The sequence below is a fragment of the Chionomys nivalis genome, chromosome 2, assembly GCF_950005125.1.
Source record: "Chionomys nivalis chromosome 2, mChiNiv1.1, whole genome shotgun sequence".
Lineage (NCBI taxonomy): Eukaryota > Metazoa > Chordata > Mammalia > Rodentia > Cricetidae > Chionomys > Chionomys nivalis.
The window spans coordinates 74,786,966-74,806,943 of NC_080087.1; the positions used below are offsets into that span (position 1 = coordinate 74,786,966).

Below are 19,978 nucleotides of genomic sequence, written 5' to 3' on the forward strand. Positions count from 1 at the left end.
AAAGATTTTCCATTCTCCCAACTCCTATACTTAGCAACATCTGTGTCTGTGGGTCTGTCTTGAACATTGGATTTCTTTCCCACCTGCTACTTTCTTGACCCTCCCCTGACTCCACCCATATATACCTGCCCCCTCCCCCCAGCCTGTCCATAGCTATTTAGACTGTTTGGTGACTCATAGTTTGTTAGGCTAGGAGAGAGTGCCTTTACTTTACAAAGTGCTGAGCACTGGGTAACTGGGGAGTTGAAAAAGGAGAACTGTTTGAGAGGTGTGGAAAGATGTACCTCGAGACACGGTGAGGGAAGTTAGCTAGGAGAGGGCCCAGCAGGAGCGGGACTGACTCTGCCGTCTTGGTCCCTAATGGAACAAATTCAGTTGGCTGTTTATCTCCATAAACCAGAGTATGCCAGTTGGGGTTCCCAGCAGATGAACTTCGGTGGTCCAGTAGGTCTCAGTAATGCTGTAAAGAATAGCTTTGCGGGCTCTTGTCAGCTAGACCACTTAGCCTATGGCAATACCCAGAACACATTCCTCAGCTGTATGTCACAGGACATACTGCTTTTGTCTGTGTGAGCATAGTACCTTTTTTTTATTATTTATCTCATTGGTGGGTTATTTGTTTTGTTTTGTTTTTCTGTTTGGGTTTTGAGACAGGTCTTGGAACTCCTATGTAGACCTGGCTGGCCTCAAACTCAGAGATCCTCCTCTGCCTCTGCCTCTCCGGTACTTGGATTAAAGGCTAGCAGTACCATGCCTGGCTTAGCCCGACTTTTTATTTTTTGAGTGCTAGGACTCAGGGCCTCTTGTGTGTTAGGCAAGCACAAGCACCCTACCACTGAGCTGTACTACTTGCCGCTTGTGGTAACCCCTCCACCTCTTGTGACCCAGTTAAACTCACAGGCACAGCCCCTTTTGCAGAAGGATGAGAGTTGGCTCTGTAACCTCCTGGGGCTTGTCTTAGCCTTAGAGCTGCGCACCCCTCATTTGGGCTCTCTGCTGTTACTTGCTCACCAGCTTAGAGCCTTCAAAAGGCCCCCTGCAATTCCTGAGTTCACAGTGTTTTGGGGGTTGGTTTGCAGGGAGGATGGTGAGTTGGAAGAAGGTGAACTGGAAGATGATGGGGCTGAGGAGACCCAGGATGCCCCTGGGGGACAAGAGAGGAGTCGGAAAGAAAAGGGGGAGAAGCACCACAGTGACTCGGATGAGGAAAAGTCTCACAGGAGACTGAAACGGAAGCGGAAGAAGGAACGGGAGAAGGAGAAGAGGAGGTCGAAGAAAAGGCGGAAATCCAAGCACAAAGTAGGTCCCAGAGGGTTCCCCACACCTCCACTGCTGGCTCAGAGCCCATCTGCATGTCCAGCAGGCACTCTTAGTAACAGCCTTTTGTAGCATCCAGGGCCTGGGGACAGTATAAAATCTGGAGCTTATGCTCTGTTGCCATTGAATGCCCCCAGGTGAGGAGTTTACAGGCTGAGCACAGAGCCCTTCCAGGCACATTCCATCATTATTTGTCCTGGGACAGGTAGTGCCAAGCTGACCGGACAGCAGCAGCAGTCACAGTGCCTTCTCTCATTGCAGCGCCATGCTTCTTCCAGTGATGATTTCTCGGACTTCTCAGATGACTCAGATTTTAGCCCCAGTGAGAAGGGTCACCGCAAGTACCGGGACTATAGCCCACCATACGCACCGGTGAGTGACACTGTCACGTACATTCTGGTATGGAACAAGTGAATGGTAGCCCAGAGACAGTGGCTATTGTTTTCATTCCTATTTTATAGATGAGAAAACAGAGAGTTGGAAAAGGGGGCTTGAGTCAGAGCAATGACTTTCTCCACAAGGCCTGCTCCTGCGTTTGCCCAGTGTCAAGTCTCCACCATGACTTGGCAGGACTCTATGTCTAACTCATCCAGGTCACAGATGGCTGCCTCCTGCTGTTCATAAGTGACCTTTTGTGGGAAATTGGCAAGAGAATGAAGTAGCCAGTAGAATAAATTATCTCCAGGGCTGCCTAGTTAGAAGTTAAATACCCCATTACAACTCTGAACTTAACCATAAATTTACATCATTTCTCTGGTGTATTTATACTTTTTGTTTCAGAAAAACTTGAATGGAAAAAACAAAAACAAATAAGGGCTAGGGAGGTAGCTGAGTGGTGTAGTGATTGCCTTTGTACTCACAGCCATGGACTTCATCCCAGCACCACTGCCACTACTACCAATACTAATAATAAGTAATAGGAAGTAAAAACCAGGAAATGGTAGCACAAGCTAGTAATCCCAGGATTAGGAAGGTTGAAGCAGAAGATCAAGACTTGGAGCCCAGAAGCTGGAGAAATAGCTCACTGGTTAAGTACGTGCACTGTTTTTGCAGAGGATGCGACAACTGTGTGGTGGCTACAAGTATGTGTGCCTCAGTTGTGGGAGGTACATAGATGCGCATGCATCAAAGCATTCCTACATATAAACATCAATAATAGTGAATAGAGTTTGTCTTAAGGTTTCTGTTGCTGTGAACAGACATCATGACCATGCCAGCTCTTATAAAGGAAAATATTTAATGGGGTGTCTTAAAATTTAAAAGGCTTAGTCCATTATCGTCATTGTGCCATGCTGGAGATGATAGTCCTACATATTGATCAGCAGGCAACAGGAAGTGAACTGAGACACTTGAGTGTATATGAGACCTCAAAGCCAGTCCCCACAGTGACACACTTCTTTTTTTTTTTTTTTTTTGGTTTATCCAGACAGGGTTTCTCTGTAGCTTTGCAGCCTGTCCTGGAACTAGCTCTTGTAGACCAGGCTGGCCTCGAACTCACAGAGATCCACCTGCCTCTGCCTCCCGAGTGCTGGGATTAAAGGCGTGCGCCACCACCACCCGGCAACACACTTCTTTCAACAAGGCCATACCCATTCCAACAAAGCCACATATCTCCCCCATCCCCACCCCCATAGGGTTTCTCTGTGGCTTTTTTGTTTGTTTGTTTGTTTTGAGACAAGGTTTCTCTATAGCTTTGGTGCTTGTCCTAAAACTAGTTCTTGTAGACCAGGCTGGCCTCGAACTCACAGAGAGCTGCCTGCCTCTGCCTACCGAGTGCTGGGATTAAAGACGTGCTCCACCACCGCCCGTTTTATCTTTATTTATTTAAAGATATGGTAGTGCATGTCTTTAATCCTAGCACTCAGAAGGCAAAGGCAGGTGGGTCTCTTGAATTCAGTGCCAGCCTGGTCTATAAAGGTAGTTCAGGATGGCCAGGACTACACAGAGAAACCCTGACTTGAAAAACAAAGAAATTAAATAAATAAAATCACAGGTTACACAGGATGTGATGACACCTTTTTTTTTTTTTTCTTTTTCGAGACAGGGTTTCTCTGTGGCTTTGGAGCCTGTCCTGGAACTAGCTCTTGTAGACCAGGCTGGTCTCGAACTCACAGAGATCTGCCTGCCTCTGCCTCCCAAGTGCTGGGATTAAAGGCGTGCGCCACCACCGCCCGGCTGACACCTTTTTATTTTAACTAAAAAAATATTTTCTGTGACTGTTTTCCTGTATGTCTGTCTGTTTACCATATGCATGTCTGGTGCCTGCAGAGGCTAGAAGAGTGTCATATTCTCTGGAACTAGAGCTACTTACAGTTGTGAGTCTATATGAGTACAAGAAGCCATGCCCAAGTTCCCTGGAATAGCAACCAGGGCTCTTAACTGCTGTGCTGTCACTCCAGCCCCATGGTGGCACTTTTTAAACCCTTTCCTGTGATAGCATCATGCACCACAGCAGATGATAGGGTCATGTACAATAATCCAGACTGATTTCTGCAGAAGAGTGCCCCCTCCATCCTAAGGGATGGTTTGATTATGACCTGGAGCTTGAGTGCCCGTGTGTCTATGTAGCTGTGTCTTGCATTTTCCTGTAGTGAGTGTGGATTTCCTTCTTGAGTCGAGCTGGTGTCACTGAAATGTTGCACACCTATACTGCAGTGTTACAGCTCATGAGTAGATGTCACTTTAGTGTCCACTTGGACTCCTTGCTTGGATTAGTTTCTGTAGCTCTCTGAGCTTTGTTACAGTAGTTTTGCTGCTCCAATGCCCCCTGCCCCTGAGCCCTGTCACCAAAGTCACCAAATCAAATGTTTTATAGCATGTAGGGACTGCCTAGCTTTCCTTTAATAATATTCTAAGAAATTTTTGTTTGTTTTTGTTTTGTTTTCAGTTTTGAGACCAAGTCTTTACTTTGTTACCTAGGGCAATCGTGAACTCCTAGGCTCAAGCAGTTTTTCTGCCTCAGCCTCCCATGTGGATGGAATTACAGACATGGGCCATCATACCCTACCTTAACAATATGTGTTTAAAGCCAGGTATGATTGTCCAGGCCTCTAATCCTAACATTTGGGGTATGGAGACAGATGAAAAGTTCCATGCTAGGATGGAGCTCCCAGCACTGGGGAGGCAGAGGCAGGCAGATTTCTGAGGTGTAGCCAGGCCAGCCTAGTCTACCTAGTGAGTTATAGGACAACTAGGGGGCTATGCAGAGAAAAATCCTGTCTTTTTTGTTTGGTTGGTTTTTGAGACAGTTTCCCCTGTATATTGTCGACTGTCCTAGAATTTACTCTGTAAAGAAACCCTATCTTGAATCCTCCCCCTACAAAAAAAAATTAGTGTTCCTGGCCAGGCTGAACTATGCAAGACCCTGTCTCAAAACAGTGTTTTCATTGCTTACAGCTTCCATTGCCAAGGTGGGCCTCATTGTGATATATTTTGTTCACCTTTTGAAAGGCATCTTGGGAAGTGTCTTTGGAAATAGTCTGCCATGGCCACAGTAGGCCATTCATTGAAATCCAAGGCCCTAGGTCAGGCTTGGACAAGCTTGGATTCCTAGTCCTGCCTCCAGGCTCTTTCCCAGGTGTGCTCTGTCCTTGGTTCAGTAGGCTGGGCTCCTGTTTCTCCTTTCCTTCCAAACATTGGCCCTTTTCTTTTTTTTTTTTTTTTTTTGGTTTTTCGAGACAGGGTTTCTCTGTGGTTTTGGAGTCTGTCCTGGAACTAGCTCTTGTAGACCAGGCTGGTCTCGAACTCACAGAGATCCACCTGCCTCTGCCTCCCAAGTCTGGGATTAAAGGCGTGCGCCACCACCGCCCGGCCATTGGCCCTTTTCTTAAAGCCAAATGTGTGGACCCATTGCTGTCCCCAAGCCTATCAGGGTAAACAGGTCTGCAGAGAGGCCAAGAACCAGTGGTAAACCAGGGACAGTAGAAATACCCAGACAAGGCCGGGCAGTGGTGGTGCACACCTTTAATCCCAGCACTCAGGAGGCAGAAGCAGGCGGATCTCTGTGAGTTTGAGACCAACCTGGTCTACAAGAACTGGTTACAAGATAGGCTCCAAAGCTACAGAGAAACCTTGTCTTGAAAAAACAAAACAAAAAAAAAAAAACCCAAACAAACAAACAAAAACAAAACAAAAGAAGAAAAAAGAAAGAAATAACCCAGACAAATGCACAAGTTCAAGTTCTGAGAATTGAGGTGGACCTTAATGGTCCTGATCCAGGCATGGGTACTGGCTCACCCTCTCCCTACTCTCTCCTGAACCCAGTCCCACCAGCAGTACTCCTCATCACACAACGCGCCCCTGCCCAAGAAGTCCTACTCCAAGATGGATAGCAAGGGCTACAGCATGTACGAGGACTATGAGAATGAGCAGTATGGGGAGTATGAGGGGGATGAAGAGGAGGACATGGGCAAGGAAGACTATGATGACTTCACTAAAGAGCTGAACCAGTACCGGCGTGCCAAGGAGGGCAGCAGCCGGGGCCGAGGTGAGCCCTTCCCTTCCCTCCCTTCCAACTTCCAGGGCCAGTGTTGCTGTTGAGAGTTGAGATTTTCAGAGTCAAAGATTTGCAAAGTCAAAGTCAAGATTTTCAGCCAGCCGTTACTGAGCCTCATATCTAGGAGAGCTAGGCAGTCTCTCAGAGATGGCCAAAGTGCATAGAAGCTGTCCACGCAGGGCATAAGGGCTAGGGACAACCTTGGAACAACAGGCCTACAGAGCAGGGACAGCTAATGCCTCTCATCTGGGCCAGAGTGAGGACAGCTGGTGGCCCCAGCTCTGCCCACCCCCAGTCCTGGGCTTTCTATCACCTGACCACTTTGTTTACCTCTGAACTTTGGACTTTAGGAAGCTCATGAACTTGTAGCTGGAGACTTGAGGGAAGATGGGGGGAGGGGATAACAAAGATTGTAGAGCCAGAAAAAACAGACAGTTGGAGGAGGTTTCTAAAGTTCTTAGACTTAGGATACAGATTATTGTTAAGAGTGGCTCTTCTTGTTTCCTCCTGGCACCTTTGAACCAGGCTCCGCTTTATGGAAATCCCAGACTGGCGGTGCCCAGACTGACGATGCAGTGGGCCACCAACATGAATACAGAGAGAGTAATCAGGTCACCCTTGTTTATTACTCTGTCTTATCAGCCTTACCAGACTCTACAATAGATGCCTAGACTTTGGTGATCTCTCCCTCTCTATTCTCCCTATGACTTTAAAATCTAGTATGCAAGCAGCAACATGTCATAGGCTTTTTAGCCACATAGGGCTGGTGACTGCTGTCTTGGACAGTGAAGCCCTGAGTAGATAGATATCAGGAGACCAGCTAGTGAGGGCAGGAGTTAGGTGTCCAGGGTGCCAGGTGAGCCCCTTCAAGGGGACCAGAGGCTCTGTAGTCTCTCTGGGCCAGCTGGAATGGCTCCCTAAAGGAGGAGGCTTCAAGTAACAGATAGGAAATGGGTTTCTCTCTTTCTTGCTGTTGTCATCTGTAATCATGTGAGGTTCACTGTCCTATTTACTCCACAGGTAGCCGAGGCCGGGGCAGGGGCTACAGGGGCCGTGGAAGCCGAGGAGGATCCCGAGGCCGAGGAATGGGCAGGGGCAGTCGAGGCCGGGGCAGAGGCTCTGTGGGAGAGCACCTGGAGGATGAAGAGGACTTTTACGAGGAGGAGATGGAAGTAAGGTTTTCTGTAGCTCTTGGTGATGCAGTGTGACTGGCAGGCTCCCTGGGCTGCAAGTATTACGGGTGGGTACTGTGAGACTAAGGTAGGAGGACTTGTGGTTTCCCGAAGGAAAGGCTTTGTGACAGGCACACATGTGTTTAAAAGGTTCTTTGTTGGGGAAAAAAAAGAAAAAAACCCTTCAGTGGCTGAAGCAGGAAAGGCACCAGATGGTAGACTGCAAAAACCCTGACGTGAGAAGGCAGGACTTCTCTGAGTGTCTTCTACCTCTTGAGGCAGGCACAGGAGTGTGCAGAACACATACCATTGTGTCCCTGTCTTCCATGTTGTGACCCATTTCTTGAAATCCTACTGTTCCTTGTGCCCAGAAACCCTGTGCTTGGCTCTGCCCAATGGGATGGAAGTCTGAAGTGAGAAGGCTGCAAGAATAGGGCTTGGGACTGCCCACCAGCCGTGAGGCCACTCAGTGTTAGGGTCAGTGTTGTCTTTTGCATGACACTTCTGTCCTCTTCTTTCTTGAACACAGTATGGAGAAAGCGAGGAGCCCATGGGAGATGATGATTACGATGACTACTCCAAGGAGCTGAACCAGTACCGAAGGTCCAAAGACAGCCGAGGCCGAGGTGGGCAAGGACTCTGCAGGTACAGGTTGGCTGGGCTTCAGCAGCTACTGGCTTAACATGAAAAGTAAAACCCTTCTCTCCTTCTCCACAGGCTTAAGTCGAGGCCGAGGCCGGGGTTCCCGTGGAGGTCGAGGGAAGGGGATGGGCCGGGGCCGAGGTCGAGGCAGCAGAGGGGGAATGAGCAAGGGCGGGATGAACGACGATGAAGACTACTATGATGATGACATGGGCGTGAGTACACTCTTGTGATCTCATGTGGATTTTGTTGGTTTTGTTTTCCTTTTCTTTTTAATTTACTTATTTTTCTTTTTGTTTTAGAACATTTTTTCTTTTCCCAGTTCTCCCTCCTCCCACTCTTCCCTTCCTCCCCTGCCTCCATCCACTCCTCAGAGAGGGTAAGGACTTCCTTGGGGAGTCAACAAAGTCAGGCATATCAAGTTGAGGCAGAACCAAGCCCCTCCCCCTGTATCAAGGCTGAACAAAGTATCCTACCATAGGGAATGGGCTCCAAAAAGCCAGTTCATGCACCTGGGATAGGTCCTGGTCCAACTGCCAGCCCCTCTACCCCAACAGATCAAGCCATATAATTGTCACTCACATTCAGAGGCCCTAGTTTGGTTCCATGCAGGTTTCCCAACTGTCAGTCCAATGTCTGTGAGCTTTCTTTTGTTTTTTAATTTATCTTTCTGTGAATGGATATTTTGCCTGATACCCACAGAGGCTAGACAAGGACATTGTATACTCTGGGACTGGAATTACAAGCAGTTTTTGGGTTTGTTTTTTATACATTTTTTTAATTGATATTTATTGCGCTCTACATTTTTCTCTGCTCCCCTCCCTGCCTCTCCCCTCTCCCCTTCAATCCTCCCCCAAGGTCCCTATGCTTCCAATTTACTCAGGAGATCTTGTTTTTTTATACTTTGTACTTCCCGTGTAGATTAGATCTATGTAAGTCTCTCTTAGTGTCCACATTGTTGTTTAAGTTCTCTGGGATTGTGGTTTGTAGGTTGGCTTTCTTTGCTTTATGTTTAAAAACCACCTATGAAGCAGGGCGGCGGTGGCACACGCCTTTAATCCCAGCACTAGGGAGGCAGAGCCAAGCGGATCTCTGTGAGTTCGAGGCCAGCCTGGTCTACAAGAGCTAGTTCCAGGACAGGAACCAAAAGCTATAGAGAAACCCTGTCTCGAAAACCCAAAAAATAAATAAATAAATAAATAAATAAATAAATAAATAAATAAATAAATAAATAAAGAGAAAGAAAGAAAGAAAGAAAGAAAGAAAGAAAGAAAGAAAGAAAGAAAGAAAGAAAGAAAAACCACCTATGAGTGAGTACATGTGACAATTGTCTTTCTGTGTTTGGGTTACCTCACTCAAAATAATGTTTTCTAGCTCCATCCAATTTCCTGCAAAATTCCAGCTTTCATTATTTTTTTCTGCTGTGTAGTACTCCATTGTGTAAATGTACCACATTTTTTATCCATTCTTTGGTCGAGGGGCATTTAGGTTGTTTCCAGGTTCTGTCTATGACAAACAAAGCTGCTATGAACATAGTTGAGCACATGTCCTTGTGGCACAATTGAGCATCCTTTGAATGTATACCCAAAAGTGGTATTACTGGGTCTTGAGGAAGGTTGTTTCCTAATTTTCTGAGAATCGCCACCACTGACATCCAAAGGGGTTGTACCAGCTTGCATTCCCACTAGCAATGCAGAAGTGTTCCCTTTTCCCCACAACCTCTCCAGCATAAGTTGTCATCAGTGTTTTTGATCTTGGCCATTCTTATAGGTGTAAGATGGAATCTCAGAGTTGTTTTGATTTGCATTTCTCTGATGACTAAGGATGTTGAATATTTCCTTAAGTGTCTTTCAGCCAGTTTTAGATTCCTCTGTTGAGAGTTCTCTGTTTAGGTCTGTACTCCATTTTTTAAAAATTGGATTATGTGATTGATCTTTTGGTGTCCAATTTCTTGAGTTCTTTGTATATTTTGGAGATCAGACCTCTGTCTGATGTGGAGTTAGTGAAGATCTTTTCCCATTCTGTAGGCTGTCGTTTTGTCTTGTTGACTGTGTCTCTTTGCTTTACAGAAGCTTTACAGTTTCAGGAGGAGGTCCCAATTATTGTTTCTCTCAGTGTCTGTGCTGCTGGGGTTATATATAGGAAGCGGTTCCCTGTGCCAATGCCTTCGAGTGTACTTCCCACTTTCTCCTCTATAAGGTTCAGTGTGGCTGGCTTTATGTTGAGATCTTTGATCCATTGGACTTGAGTTTTGTGCATGGTGATAGATAGGGACCTATTTTTATTCTTCTACATGTTGATATCCAGTTATGCCAGCACTACTTGTTAAATATGCTTTCTTTTTTCCATTTGATATTTTTTGCTTCTTTATCAAAGATCAGGTGTTCAAAGATGTGTGTGTGTGTGTGTATTGATATCTGGGTCTCCTATTCGGTTCCATTGGTCCTCCTGTCTGTTTTTATGCCAATACCAGGTTGCTTTCAATACTATAGCTCTGTAGTAGAGTTTGAAGTCAGGGATTGTGATGCCTTCGGAAGTTCTTTTATTGCCCAAGGTTGTTTTGGCTATCCTGAGTTTTTTGCTTTTCCAGATGAAGCTGAGCACCATTCTTTTGAGGTCTTTGAAGAATTTTGCTGGGCATGTTTGTCTTTTTCGAGTTAGGTTTTTCTGTGTAGTCCTAGCTGTCCTGGAACTCATTTTGTAAACTAGGCTGGCCTTGAACTCACATCTGCTGAGCAGCTACTTCTTAACCAGTGAGCTCTCTCTCTCTAGCCTCCATGATCTGATGTTTTGACCAAGGCTATTTCAGAGATTTTTGTCATTTTCTTTTTCTTTCTTTCTTTCTTTCTTTCTTTCTTTCTTTCTTTCTTTCTTCTTTCTTTCTTTTTTTCCTTTTGGTTTTTCAAAACAGGGTTTCTCTGTAGCTTTGGAGCCTGTCCTGGAACTAGCTCTTGTAGACCAGGCTGGCCTCAAACTCACAGAGAACCTCCTGCCTCTGCCTCCTGACTGCTGGGATTAAAGGCGTGCACCACCACAACCTGGCTGATTTTTGCCATTTTCTAATGAACTGTTCTCTGAAGGCTGATCCCGTCCTGTTCCCATCAGTCCCTTAGCCAGGGGCTAATCAGTATTTTTAGTTGCCCAGAGGGAGGCCCTGTTGGTATAGCTTTCTGTTTAAAACCACACTTTAGCAGTACTTGCAGCCATCTTGTTAAGTTTCTAAGGTGGAAAGTTTTCTAAATGATAGACCCCAATGCTCTAGGAGAATTTCCAGAAGAACTCGGCTGCCCCCTCTAAGAGGGGTGTGTACCTACATAGCATATGGAGCACCAGAGTTTTTCCAGTCTGAGTTTTGTGTTGCATGTGGTGACTTAAGCTGCCTGTACCTGTCCAGTTCTCTCATACACTTAAATTCCTTCTCTATTACTCACAGGATGGTGGTGGTATAAACTACCGGCGAAGTGATCATGACAAGCCCCACCAGCAGTCTGACAAGAAAGGCAAAGTTATCTGCAAGTACTTCGTGGAGGGGCGATGCACTTGGGTAAGCAGCACCCGAGGACGTGTGGCATACAAGGACAGGCTTCCATAGTGCACACTGTTGGGGAGGGGAAGGGCAGCCTGGAAGTCTCAGCTCATTTCTTAGAATTAAGAGGACTCAGAGGAAGCAACAGTTGAGAGTTTGAGGCTTAGGGATGCTTTATGGTAGAACTTTTCGTTTAGTCTATAGAGTCTCAAATGAATCTATAAAGGTTAATTTCTTCTGGTTATGCCATTGAACTTTAGGATTGGAGAGTTGGGGTTTTTTTCCTACATTTTATTTATTTGTTTGTTTGTTTGTTTTTGAGACAGGGTTTCCCTGTGTAGCCCCAGCTATCCTGGAACTTACTCTGTAGACCAGCCTGACCTGGAAATCACAGAGATCTGCCCATCTCTGCTTTCCAAATGCTGGGATTAAAGGTGTGCACCACCACACCTGGCTTGGAGAGGCTTTATTAAAGACTCCAGGGAGATTCAACCTCGGGCTTCAGAGTTGTGCAAAAGAGAAGTATGGCCACTTAAGACAATTGGCTTGTGACTGTGATAGAAAGGCAACAGGCAGGTGGCACATAGGCCTGAGTGGTGCTGCTTCCACAAGAGTCAGGAAGAAATAGCTATTCTTAGCAGATAGTTGTGTATAAAATAATCTTTATTACTCTCTGTTTTAACTCTGCTGATTTCAGCACATACATGTTTGTCACTCAACAAGAAGTCTCAATCAGGGAGTTCAAGGCTACTGCAGTGGTCAGTGGCTCTCTAGGGACCTAGATTCCTTCATATTTAAACATGTGGCATTTACCTTTAATCCCAGTACCCAAGAGACAGAGGTGGGCAGATCTCTACAGAGTTTGAGGCCAACCTGGTCTACAGAGCAAGTTGCAGGATAGCGAGGGCTATACAGAGAAACTCTGTCTCGAAAAAAAGAAAAAATGGAGAAAGTATCTCCTTTTTGCCAAGTGCATGCTTTTAATCCCAGCACTTAGGATACAGAGGCAGCCAGATCACTGAGTTTGAGGCCAGCCTGGTCTACGTGTCAAGCAATAGATGTAGTGAGGTCTTGTCTCAAAACATAAAAATCTATTTTAAGGGCCGGGCGGTGGTGGCGCACGCCTTTAATCCCAGCACTTGGGAGGCAGAGGCAGGCGGATCTCTGTGAGTTCGAGACCAGCCTGGTCTACAGAGCTAGTTCCAGGACAGGCTCCAAAACCACAGAGAAACCCTGTCTCGAAAAAAAAAAAGAAAAAAAAATCTATTTTAAGTCAAGAAGAATCCTGCCTGGAAGCTTCTACTTGTATTTCATCGGCTAAATAAACAAGGGGAGCTGCAAAATGGGGTATGTTTAGTCAGGCAGTCTTCCTCCAACAAAACCAGGGTTCACTTAGGAAGGACAGTACATGGAACTGATTGAAGTAAAGAGTTTTCGTTGTCAGACAGCAAATGGTATGCAGCAAAGCAGATGGGAGAGGAAGGAAAGAGGTGAATTAGGAGGAAACAAATGGTCAGAAGTGCCCAGGGCAGGATGGGGAGCAGGCATTGGGTTGGGAAGCACCATTTGGGAGCCTACTTTTCCCTGGGGAATATTTTTTTATCTGTGGTCCCTCTGTAGACACAAGTGAATCAGAACTCATTTTCCCTACCCTCACTCTTCTATTCCAGGGAGACCACTGCAATTTTAGCCATGACATCGAACTGCCAAAGAAGCGAGAGCTGTGCAAGTTTTACATCACAGGGTTCTGTGCTCGGGCTGAGAACTGCCCCTACATGCATGATATCCTTTGCTGTCTCATCTATCCTGGTTGCCCTGTGCTGCTCCTCCTGGGGGCCTCACTGGGCTGCCTTGCCTCTTTTTTTCTGCCCCTTTGAGCCACTGTTCGAGCTGTCCACATGTTCACCCAAGAAAATCCGCAGACATCCTTTACCATTCCCTTTTCTGTCAAAGTCAAAGTTCCAAGGCCAGCACTTGCTCTGAAATAAAGCAGTGTTGAGAATGGCCACTGCACGGCCCTGACTGTGTCACCTCACTTCCAAAACAAAGGGGTCGCTTGTGCTTTGGGGTGGGTTCTGAGAGGAAGCATTTGCCTTAATTAGTCATGAACGTGACTTTCCCTGTAAGTTATACCACACCACTGGGAACTGCATCAATGGTGACGACTGCATGTTTTCTCATGACCCGCTGACTGAGGAGACACGAGAGCTTTTAGATAAGGTAATGTCTGGGGTGGCACGGGCTCTTCAGGATCAGAGTCCTGGATATCTGGACTAAGACTTCGTTGGGGGGGGAACAGCTAAATTCATTTCTACAGGAGAGGTGGGGGTCATATTGTATCCTACCCCAGACCTAGGAGATAACAGAATGAAAGGAATGTCACCTTGTGGTAGTTTGTTGAGAGAGAAAGATGCACTGAGGGGAAATGCCAGTGTCTCTCTTGAGTCACAGGGACTCCTACAGAGAAGGGAGGGAGGTCCAGGATCTCACAAACCAGGTGCCATTTGACATTCACCTTGGTGTCTGTTGTTCTCTAAACTAGCACAGTTTGTGGGGATGCTCGCTTTGGCCATTCTTTTTGGCCTAGGGCAAGATGATCAGCATCCACTTAGGTCTTGGAAAGGTCCAGTAGTGTCTGATTGAGGGGCGCCCCCTGCTGGAGGTACAATGTTCACACTCAAGCAGGAGCCCAGTCATCCCTTTTGGGTTGGTTTAGTTTTTCTTACAACTTTTAGTTTTAAAAGTTTGGTTTTGGGGAGGGTGTTTTTTGCTTGTTTGTCTATTTATTTATTTCTTTGCTTTTGTTTTTTGAGACATGGTCTCTTTTGTAGTCCTGGGTGTCCTAGAGCTCACTGTATAGACCAGAATGTCCTCAAACTCAGAGACCCCCCCACACACACACACATACTGTGCTCGGATTAAAGGTGTGCAGCACTGTATTAGCTATATTATTTAAGTTTTATTACATTTTTTGGTCTACCTTTGTTTTTTTTTTTTTAATATTTATTTATTATGTATATAATACTCTGTCTGTGTGTATGCCTGAAGGCCAGAAGAGGGCATCAGACCTCATCCCACATGGTTATGAGCCACCATGTGGTTGCTGGGAATTGAACTCAGGACCTTTGGAAGAGCAGGCAATGCTCCTAACTGCTGAGCCATCTCTCCAGCCTGAGCCATCTCTCCAGACCCCCCCTTTTCTTTGTTTTTTGTGTTTTTTTTTTTTTTTTTTTTGGTTTTTCGAGACAGGGTTTCTCTGTGGTTTTGGAGCCTGTCCTGGAACTAGCTCTTGTAGACCAGGCTGGTCTCGGACTCACAGAGATCCGCCTGCTTCTGCCTCCTGAGTGCTGGGATTAAAGGTGTGCACCACCATCGCCCGGCTTTTTATTATTATTATTATTTTGCTTTGGTAATTTTGCTGTGTGGCCCAGGCTGACCTCTTTATTCCTCCCTCCTACTCTTTTCAGTGCTAAATATGCAGGTATAGACTCCCAGTTTCACTTGCTAAATTTTTATGAGCTGTTTTCCAGCTCTCCGGTCTACTTTGGGAAGCTTGCCTCCATGAGGCAAGTGATGAGGCTTATGGGAGCAGTGGAAATAGGCATTAAAAAACATGAAGCAGACCTCTTGCCCTGTCCCCTGTGTGGGTAGGATTTGCCTCATTTTCTTTCTTCCTTTTTGAGAAGACAGGGTTTCTCTGTAGCTTTGGAGCCTGTCCTGGAACTAGCTCTTGTAGACCAGGCTGGCCTTGAACTCACAGCGATTTGCTTCCCTCTGTTGGATGCACTTGGATTAAGATGTGAGCTACCACTGCCAGGCAAAGGTTTCTTTCTCTCTCTCTCTCTCTCTCTCTCTCTCTCTCTCTCTCTCTCTCTCTCTCTCCCTTCCTTCCTTCCTTGCTTGTTTCCTTCCTTTCCTTTGTCTCTTTCCCATTCTTTTTGACTTCCTTTTTTTTTTTTAAATGGAAAAAAGAATGTTTTGAAATTAATTTAGAAATAGAAATCCTGCTGGGCGATGGTGGCGCACGCCTTTAATCCCAGCACTCGGGAGGCAGAGGCAGGCGGATCTCTGTGAGTTCGAGACCAGCCTGGTCTATAAGAGCTAGTTCCAGGACAGGCTCCAAAGCCACAGAGAAACCCTGTCTCGAAAAACCAAAAAAAAAAAAAAAAAAAAAGAAAGAAAAAAGAAATAGAAATCCTTTAAAGGAGGGGGGGAAAAACAAAGTGTGCAGGCAGGTTTTTTTTTTTTTTTAAGATAGATTTATTTATTTATTTGTTTGTTTAGTGTGCACTGTTCTGCCTGCATTCCAGAAGAGGGCACCGGATCTCATTACAGATGGTTGTGAGCCACCATGTGGTTGCTGGGAATTCCAAGTTTTGTTTATTTGTTTTGGTTTCTCGAGATTGGGTTTCTCTGTGTTGCAGCCCTAGCTGTTCTGGAACTAGTTCTTGTAGACCAGGCTGGCCTTGAACTCACAGACTTCTGCCTGCCTCTACCCCCCCAAGCACTGGAATTAAAGGTGTGTGCCACCACTGTCTCGGTGCAGGCAAGTTTTTACTTCATGCACTTCTCACAACCTCATTTGTTTACTAGTTTCCATGAGGAGAAAATACTCAGCCACCCAAATTAATATTAATAGGGATATAGATTATAGATCAGTTTCACAAAGAAGCCAATTAATCTCAAGATCGCAAATCCTATTGCTATTGCCACAGCAGTATTCTGGAATTCTTTTCTGCTGTATTTGGTGCTTTTTTTTTTTTTTTTTTTGGTTTTTCGAGACAGGGTTTCTCTGTGGTTTTGGAGCCTGTCCCGGAACTAGCGCTTGTAGACCAGGCTGGTCTCGAACTCACAGAGATCCGCCTACCTCTGCCTCCCAAGTGCTGGGATTAAAGGCATGCGTCACCACCGCCCGGCTTATTTGGTGCATCTTTTAACTAGTCCAGTTACAAACTGCTGACTTGGCTACACAGACTGCATCACCTGATCCATGATGGTTTTCTGGATGGCAGTTCGAGAAAGCAGAGTCTCGTAGCACAGGAGAGGACTTACTTTCTTAGGTGTCGAGTTATGCAAGAGTACAAAATCTCTTCTGCACAATTTAGACCCACACATGTGAATTCTCAACAGCTAAAATCCCTCTATCTTTTCCTGTCAATGTCCTATCCCAACTGTTCCTTGGCAACTGCCTCTATGGTTTCTTTCCCTATGGTTACTTTTTTTGTTTGTTTGTTTGTTTTTTATGTTTTTTTTTGAGACAGGGTTTCTCTGTGTAGCTTTGGAGCCTATCCTGGCACTAGCTTTTGTAGACCAGGCTGTCCTCGAACTCACGGAGATACTCCTGCCTCTGCCTCCTGAGTGCTGGGATTAAAGGCGTGTGCCACCACCGCCCGGCGTCCCTCTGGTTACTCTTTTAGGGAATCATAAGGATGGGGAGCAGGGGGTAACTAAGTGGTAGAGCCTATGCTTCTTGTGCACAAGGCCCTGGGTTTGATCCTTGTCATCATAGGAGAAAAATGAGTGTTTTCTAAGTAGAACTGTACAGGTTACGGGTGTGTGTCTGCCTAGTGTATGCCATAATGCACTTTTCCATATGCTCATGGCTCTGTGGGTCTCTACAGTTTAGTGGTGTTGACTGCAGAGTTGAACTTAGCTGATGGCTAAGTTTGTTGATTGAGGTATTGGTTGGAATACCTTTGTATATTTCCAGTTTGGGCAAAACCTTAGAATTTGTGACAACTACCTACCTTGCTTATTTGTGTATGCAGGTGGTAAGCATGCCTTTTTTTTTTTTTTTTTTTCTTTTTCTTTTTGGCTGGTTAGTTTTTTTCTGACAAGGTTTCTCTGTGTATCCCTGACTGGAACTCGTACCATAGACCAGGCTTATTTCATATCCATAGTGATTAGCCTGCCTCTGTCTGCAGTGTGTGTGTGTCACCACACCTGGTGGTGACTGTCATTTTTGCATTCTAGCATCAGCTCTGCTGAAAGATTTGGGGACATAGCTAGACACTAGAAATTGTGATAGACAAGAGCCTTTTAGCAGTGGTCATTGCCGGTAGGGAGGCCATGCATGCAAAGGCTGTAAAGGAGTGTAGGGACTGTGCTCCACCTGTGCCGAAATGGCTGGTAGTCGTTTATGTTCTATCCTCTGGTCGTTTTCTCATTGTTTTTTGCATGTCTGTGTCACTGTGCTGGATTGAAAGGCCTGGTAAGGACTCAGGCATCCTTCTTAGGCTGTCAGGTCTGCATTGCGGAAGGCAGGTGGGTGTTATCTTCTTGGCAAATATGGAAGGCAGAGCCCAACTGTAGGACTGCCTGAGAAAGGTTGTGTGTCCATGTTAGAAAGCATCTCTAAGGGTGCTGAGCTGGGTGCCAGGAAGACTGCTTTGATCCACTTCGTTATCTGGCAGGACTTGATAGGTTGAGCCCCCAGGCCTATCCTAGCTGGTAGCTGCCTGTAAAGGATATTGGCCAGGTCTTCACACTTTCTCACTGGTAGTGAGAAGTACAATGTGTTTTGAAGCCTTGCTGGGCAAATCTGTCTCAGGGCATTGCAGACCTGTGGACATTGTGATGGGAAGCATGGCAATAAGGAGAGGTTGATATTTTCCTGCCTCAGCATCCCCAGTGCTAAGATTATAGATGTGTACCACTATGCCCAGTTGAAGATGAATTTAGGTTCTGGATCCTACACTCTGAAGGCCTTCTGCAGGCTTGTGTTTTAAGTTTTTTTGTTTTTTTTTTTCTTCTTCAGAAAATTCAGCTTTCCACACAGTTTGACTTGGTGCGATTTCTTTTGATACCCACAGATGTTGGCTGATGATGCAGAAGCAGGTGCTGAGGACGAGAAGGAGGTGGAAGAGCTGAAGAAGCAGGGCATTAACCCCTTGCCCAAGCCACCTCCTGGCGTGGGGCTCCTGCCCACTCCTCCACGGCCCCCAGGGCCCCCTGCTCCCACCTCTCCTAATGGCAGGCCCATGCAGGGTGGCCCTCCTCCACCACCTCCACCCCCACCCCCACCTCCAGGGCCTCCTCAAATGCCCCTGCCTGCACATGAGCCACTGTCCCCGCAGCAGCTACAGCAGGACATGTACAACAAGAAGATCCCCTCTTTGTTTGAGATTGTGGTGCGGCCCACAGGGCAGCTAGCTGAGAAGCTGGGCGTGAGGTGAGTATACTGCCCACAGAAGCACAGGAGAATGGCCTGGTAGGGCCCTGCCCTTCTCCGAAGCTGTCAGATCCTATTTGTTCTCTTGGCCTCAGGCTTCAAGTGAACATTGCAGGTGTCCTGGGCTGGGTGCCACTACCTTTTTCTCAGCAGCTTCCTCACAAGTACCATTTTCTCCTCTAGGTTCCCTGGACCTGGTGGACCCTCAGGGCCAATGGGTCCTGGCCCCAACATGGGACCCCCAGGGCCAATGGGGGGTCCCATGCATCCTGACATGCACCCTGACATGCACCCAGACATGCACCCAGATATGCACCCAGACATGCACCCAGATATGCATCCTGACATGCACCCTGACATGCACCCTGACATGCCAATAGGTCCTGGCATGAACCCTGGTCCTCCCATGGGTCCTGGTGGCCCCCCGATGATGCCCTATGGTCCTGGAGACTCCCCACACTCGGGAATGATGCCTCCCATCCCACCAGCCCAGAACTTCTATGAGAACTTCTACCCACAGCAAGAAGGCATGGAAATGGAGCCGGGGCTCGTTGGGGATGCAGGTATGTAGGTACCAGCTAGGCTGCAGAGTTGGGCTCATCAAGTCGGGATGGTGGGCAGAAGTGACTTTTCTTCCTTGGTCAAGTCTTACAGCAGCATTCCAATCCCATTCTTGTCTCATGGGTGTTTTCAGTATTGTGGGACCTTTTGCCTTGTGAGAGCAGAACTCTTGTGTTTGTGGTCAGTGTAGGAAGCTGTGCTCACCTGGTATCAGTCAGAAGCAAGGTTTGGGAAACTGTGCTCATGCAAGTGCCCTAGAAAAGGTCTCTCTTCAGGTAATGCTGGGCTTGGTGACTTTGCCTGCATGACGCCATGACTAGACAGGTTCCTTCCTCTCTTTCCTATGTTAACAACCTCGGTGTCAGGACTAGATGTTTGGTGGCAATAGAATATATATTGCAGTCTCAAAAAGGAGGAGGGACCAGCCCAAGCCCAGAGCTCACAGCAAGTGTCCTCTGTCCTTGCTGTGCTTACATTTTAGTAAGAGGGAAACAGAAGTCAGTTGATTCATTTGCACATGGCCATTGTTAGAAAATAGCATGGGACAATGTAAAGGGTGGTGGGACATAGCCAAGGCCCTAGCAGGGACAGTCAACTGGAGCTTCTCTGAGAAGGTGACCAGGTATCACAGCTGGCCAGCCGTCTGAGGAGAGCAGAAATGCTTACGCTACAAAGGAAGGAGTGTGTCACCTGGCAGTAGTGGTCTTGCCTACTCTACAGAACAATAGAGGACCATGGGACATATGTTCCTGTGGTTCCCAGCACTCAAGAAGCTGAGACTGGTGGATCACTTCAAGTTCTGGGCCAGCCCTGGATACACTGAGACTACCAAACAATCAGAACAGTGGAGGAAATTCCCAGACTTCCATGGAGTTGCCTACAGCAGATGTGCCCAGGTAGAGGCTTGGAGATAGAGATAGGTCATGTGTTTTGTACTGGCACTTTGGAGCCAGTGTGACCTGTATGTGCTGTGTAGGGCTGGAAGGAGCATCTTGGAGGATGGGTCCAAGCATAGGCAGACCTTTACCGAAGCTCAGGCTGGTCTGTTGGATGTGAGCATCACTACTGCCTCAAAGCACAAGGAGCCTGTGTGT

At 46.6% G+C, this 19,978-nt stretch overlaps 1 protein-coding gene across 1 annotated transcript in view; it reads left to right on the top strand.

The window, feature by feature from the left end:
* Zc3h4 (zinc finger CCCH-type containing 4) overlaps positions 1 to 19,978 on the top strand; it is a 42,735-nt gene that overhangs the window by 16,133 nt on the left and 6,624 nt on the right. Inside the window, exons 3-13 of the mRNA XM_057762210.1 lie at positions 1,080 to 1,299; positions 1,579 to 1,689; positions 5,581 to 5,803; positions 6,833 to 6,984; positions 7,514 to 7,610; positions 7,702 to 7,841; positions 11,060 to 11,170; positions 12,823 to 12,934; positions 13,263 to 13,372; positions 17,965 to 18,323; positions 18,507 to 18,886. Coding sequence (XP_057618193.1) covers positions 1,080 to 1,299; positions 1,579 to 1,689; positions 5,581 to 5,803; positions 6,833 to 6,984; positions 7,514 to 7,610; positions 7,702 to 7,841; positions 11,060 to 11,170; positions 12,823 to 12,934; positions 13,263 to 13,372; positions 17,965 to 18,323; positions 18,507 to 18,886 — 2,015 coding nt within the window. The remainder of the gene's footprint in view (positions 1 to 1,079; positions 1,300 to 1,578; positions 1,690 to 5,580; positions 5,804 to 6,832; positions 6,985 to 7,513; positions 7,611 to 7,701; positions 7,842 to 11,059; positions 11,171 to 12,822; positions 12,935 to 13,262; positions 13,373 to 17,964; positions 18,324 to 18,506; positions 18,887 to 19,978) is intronic.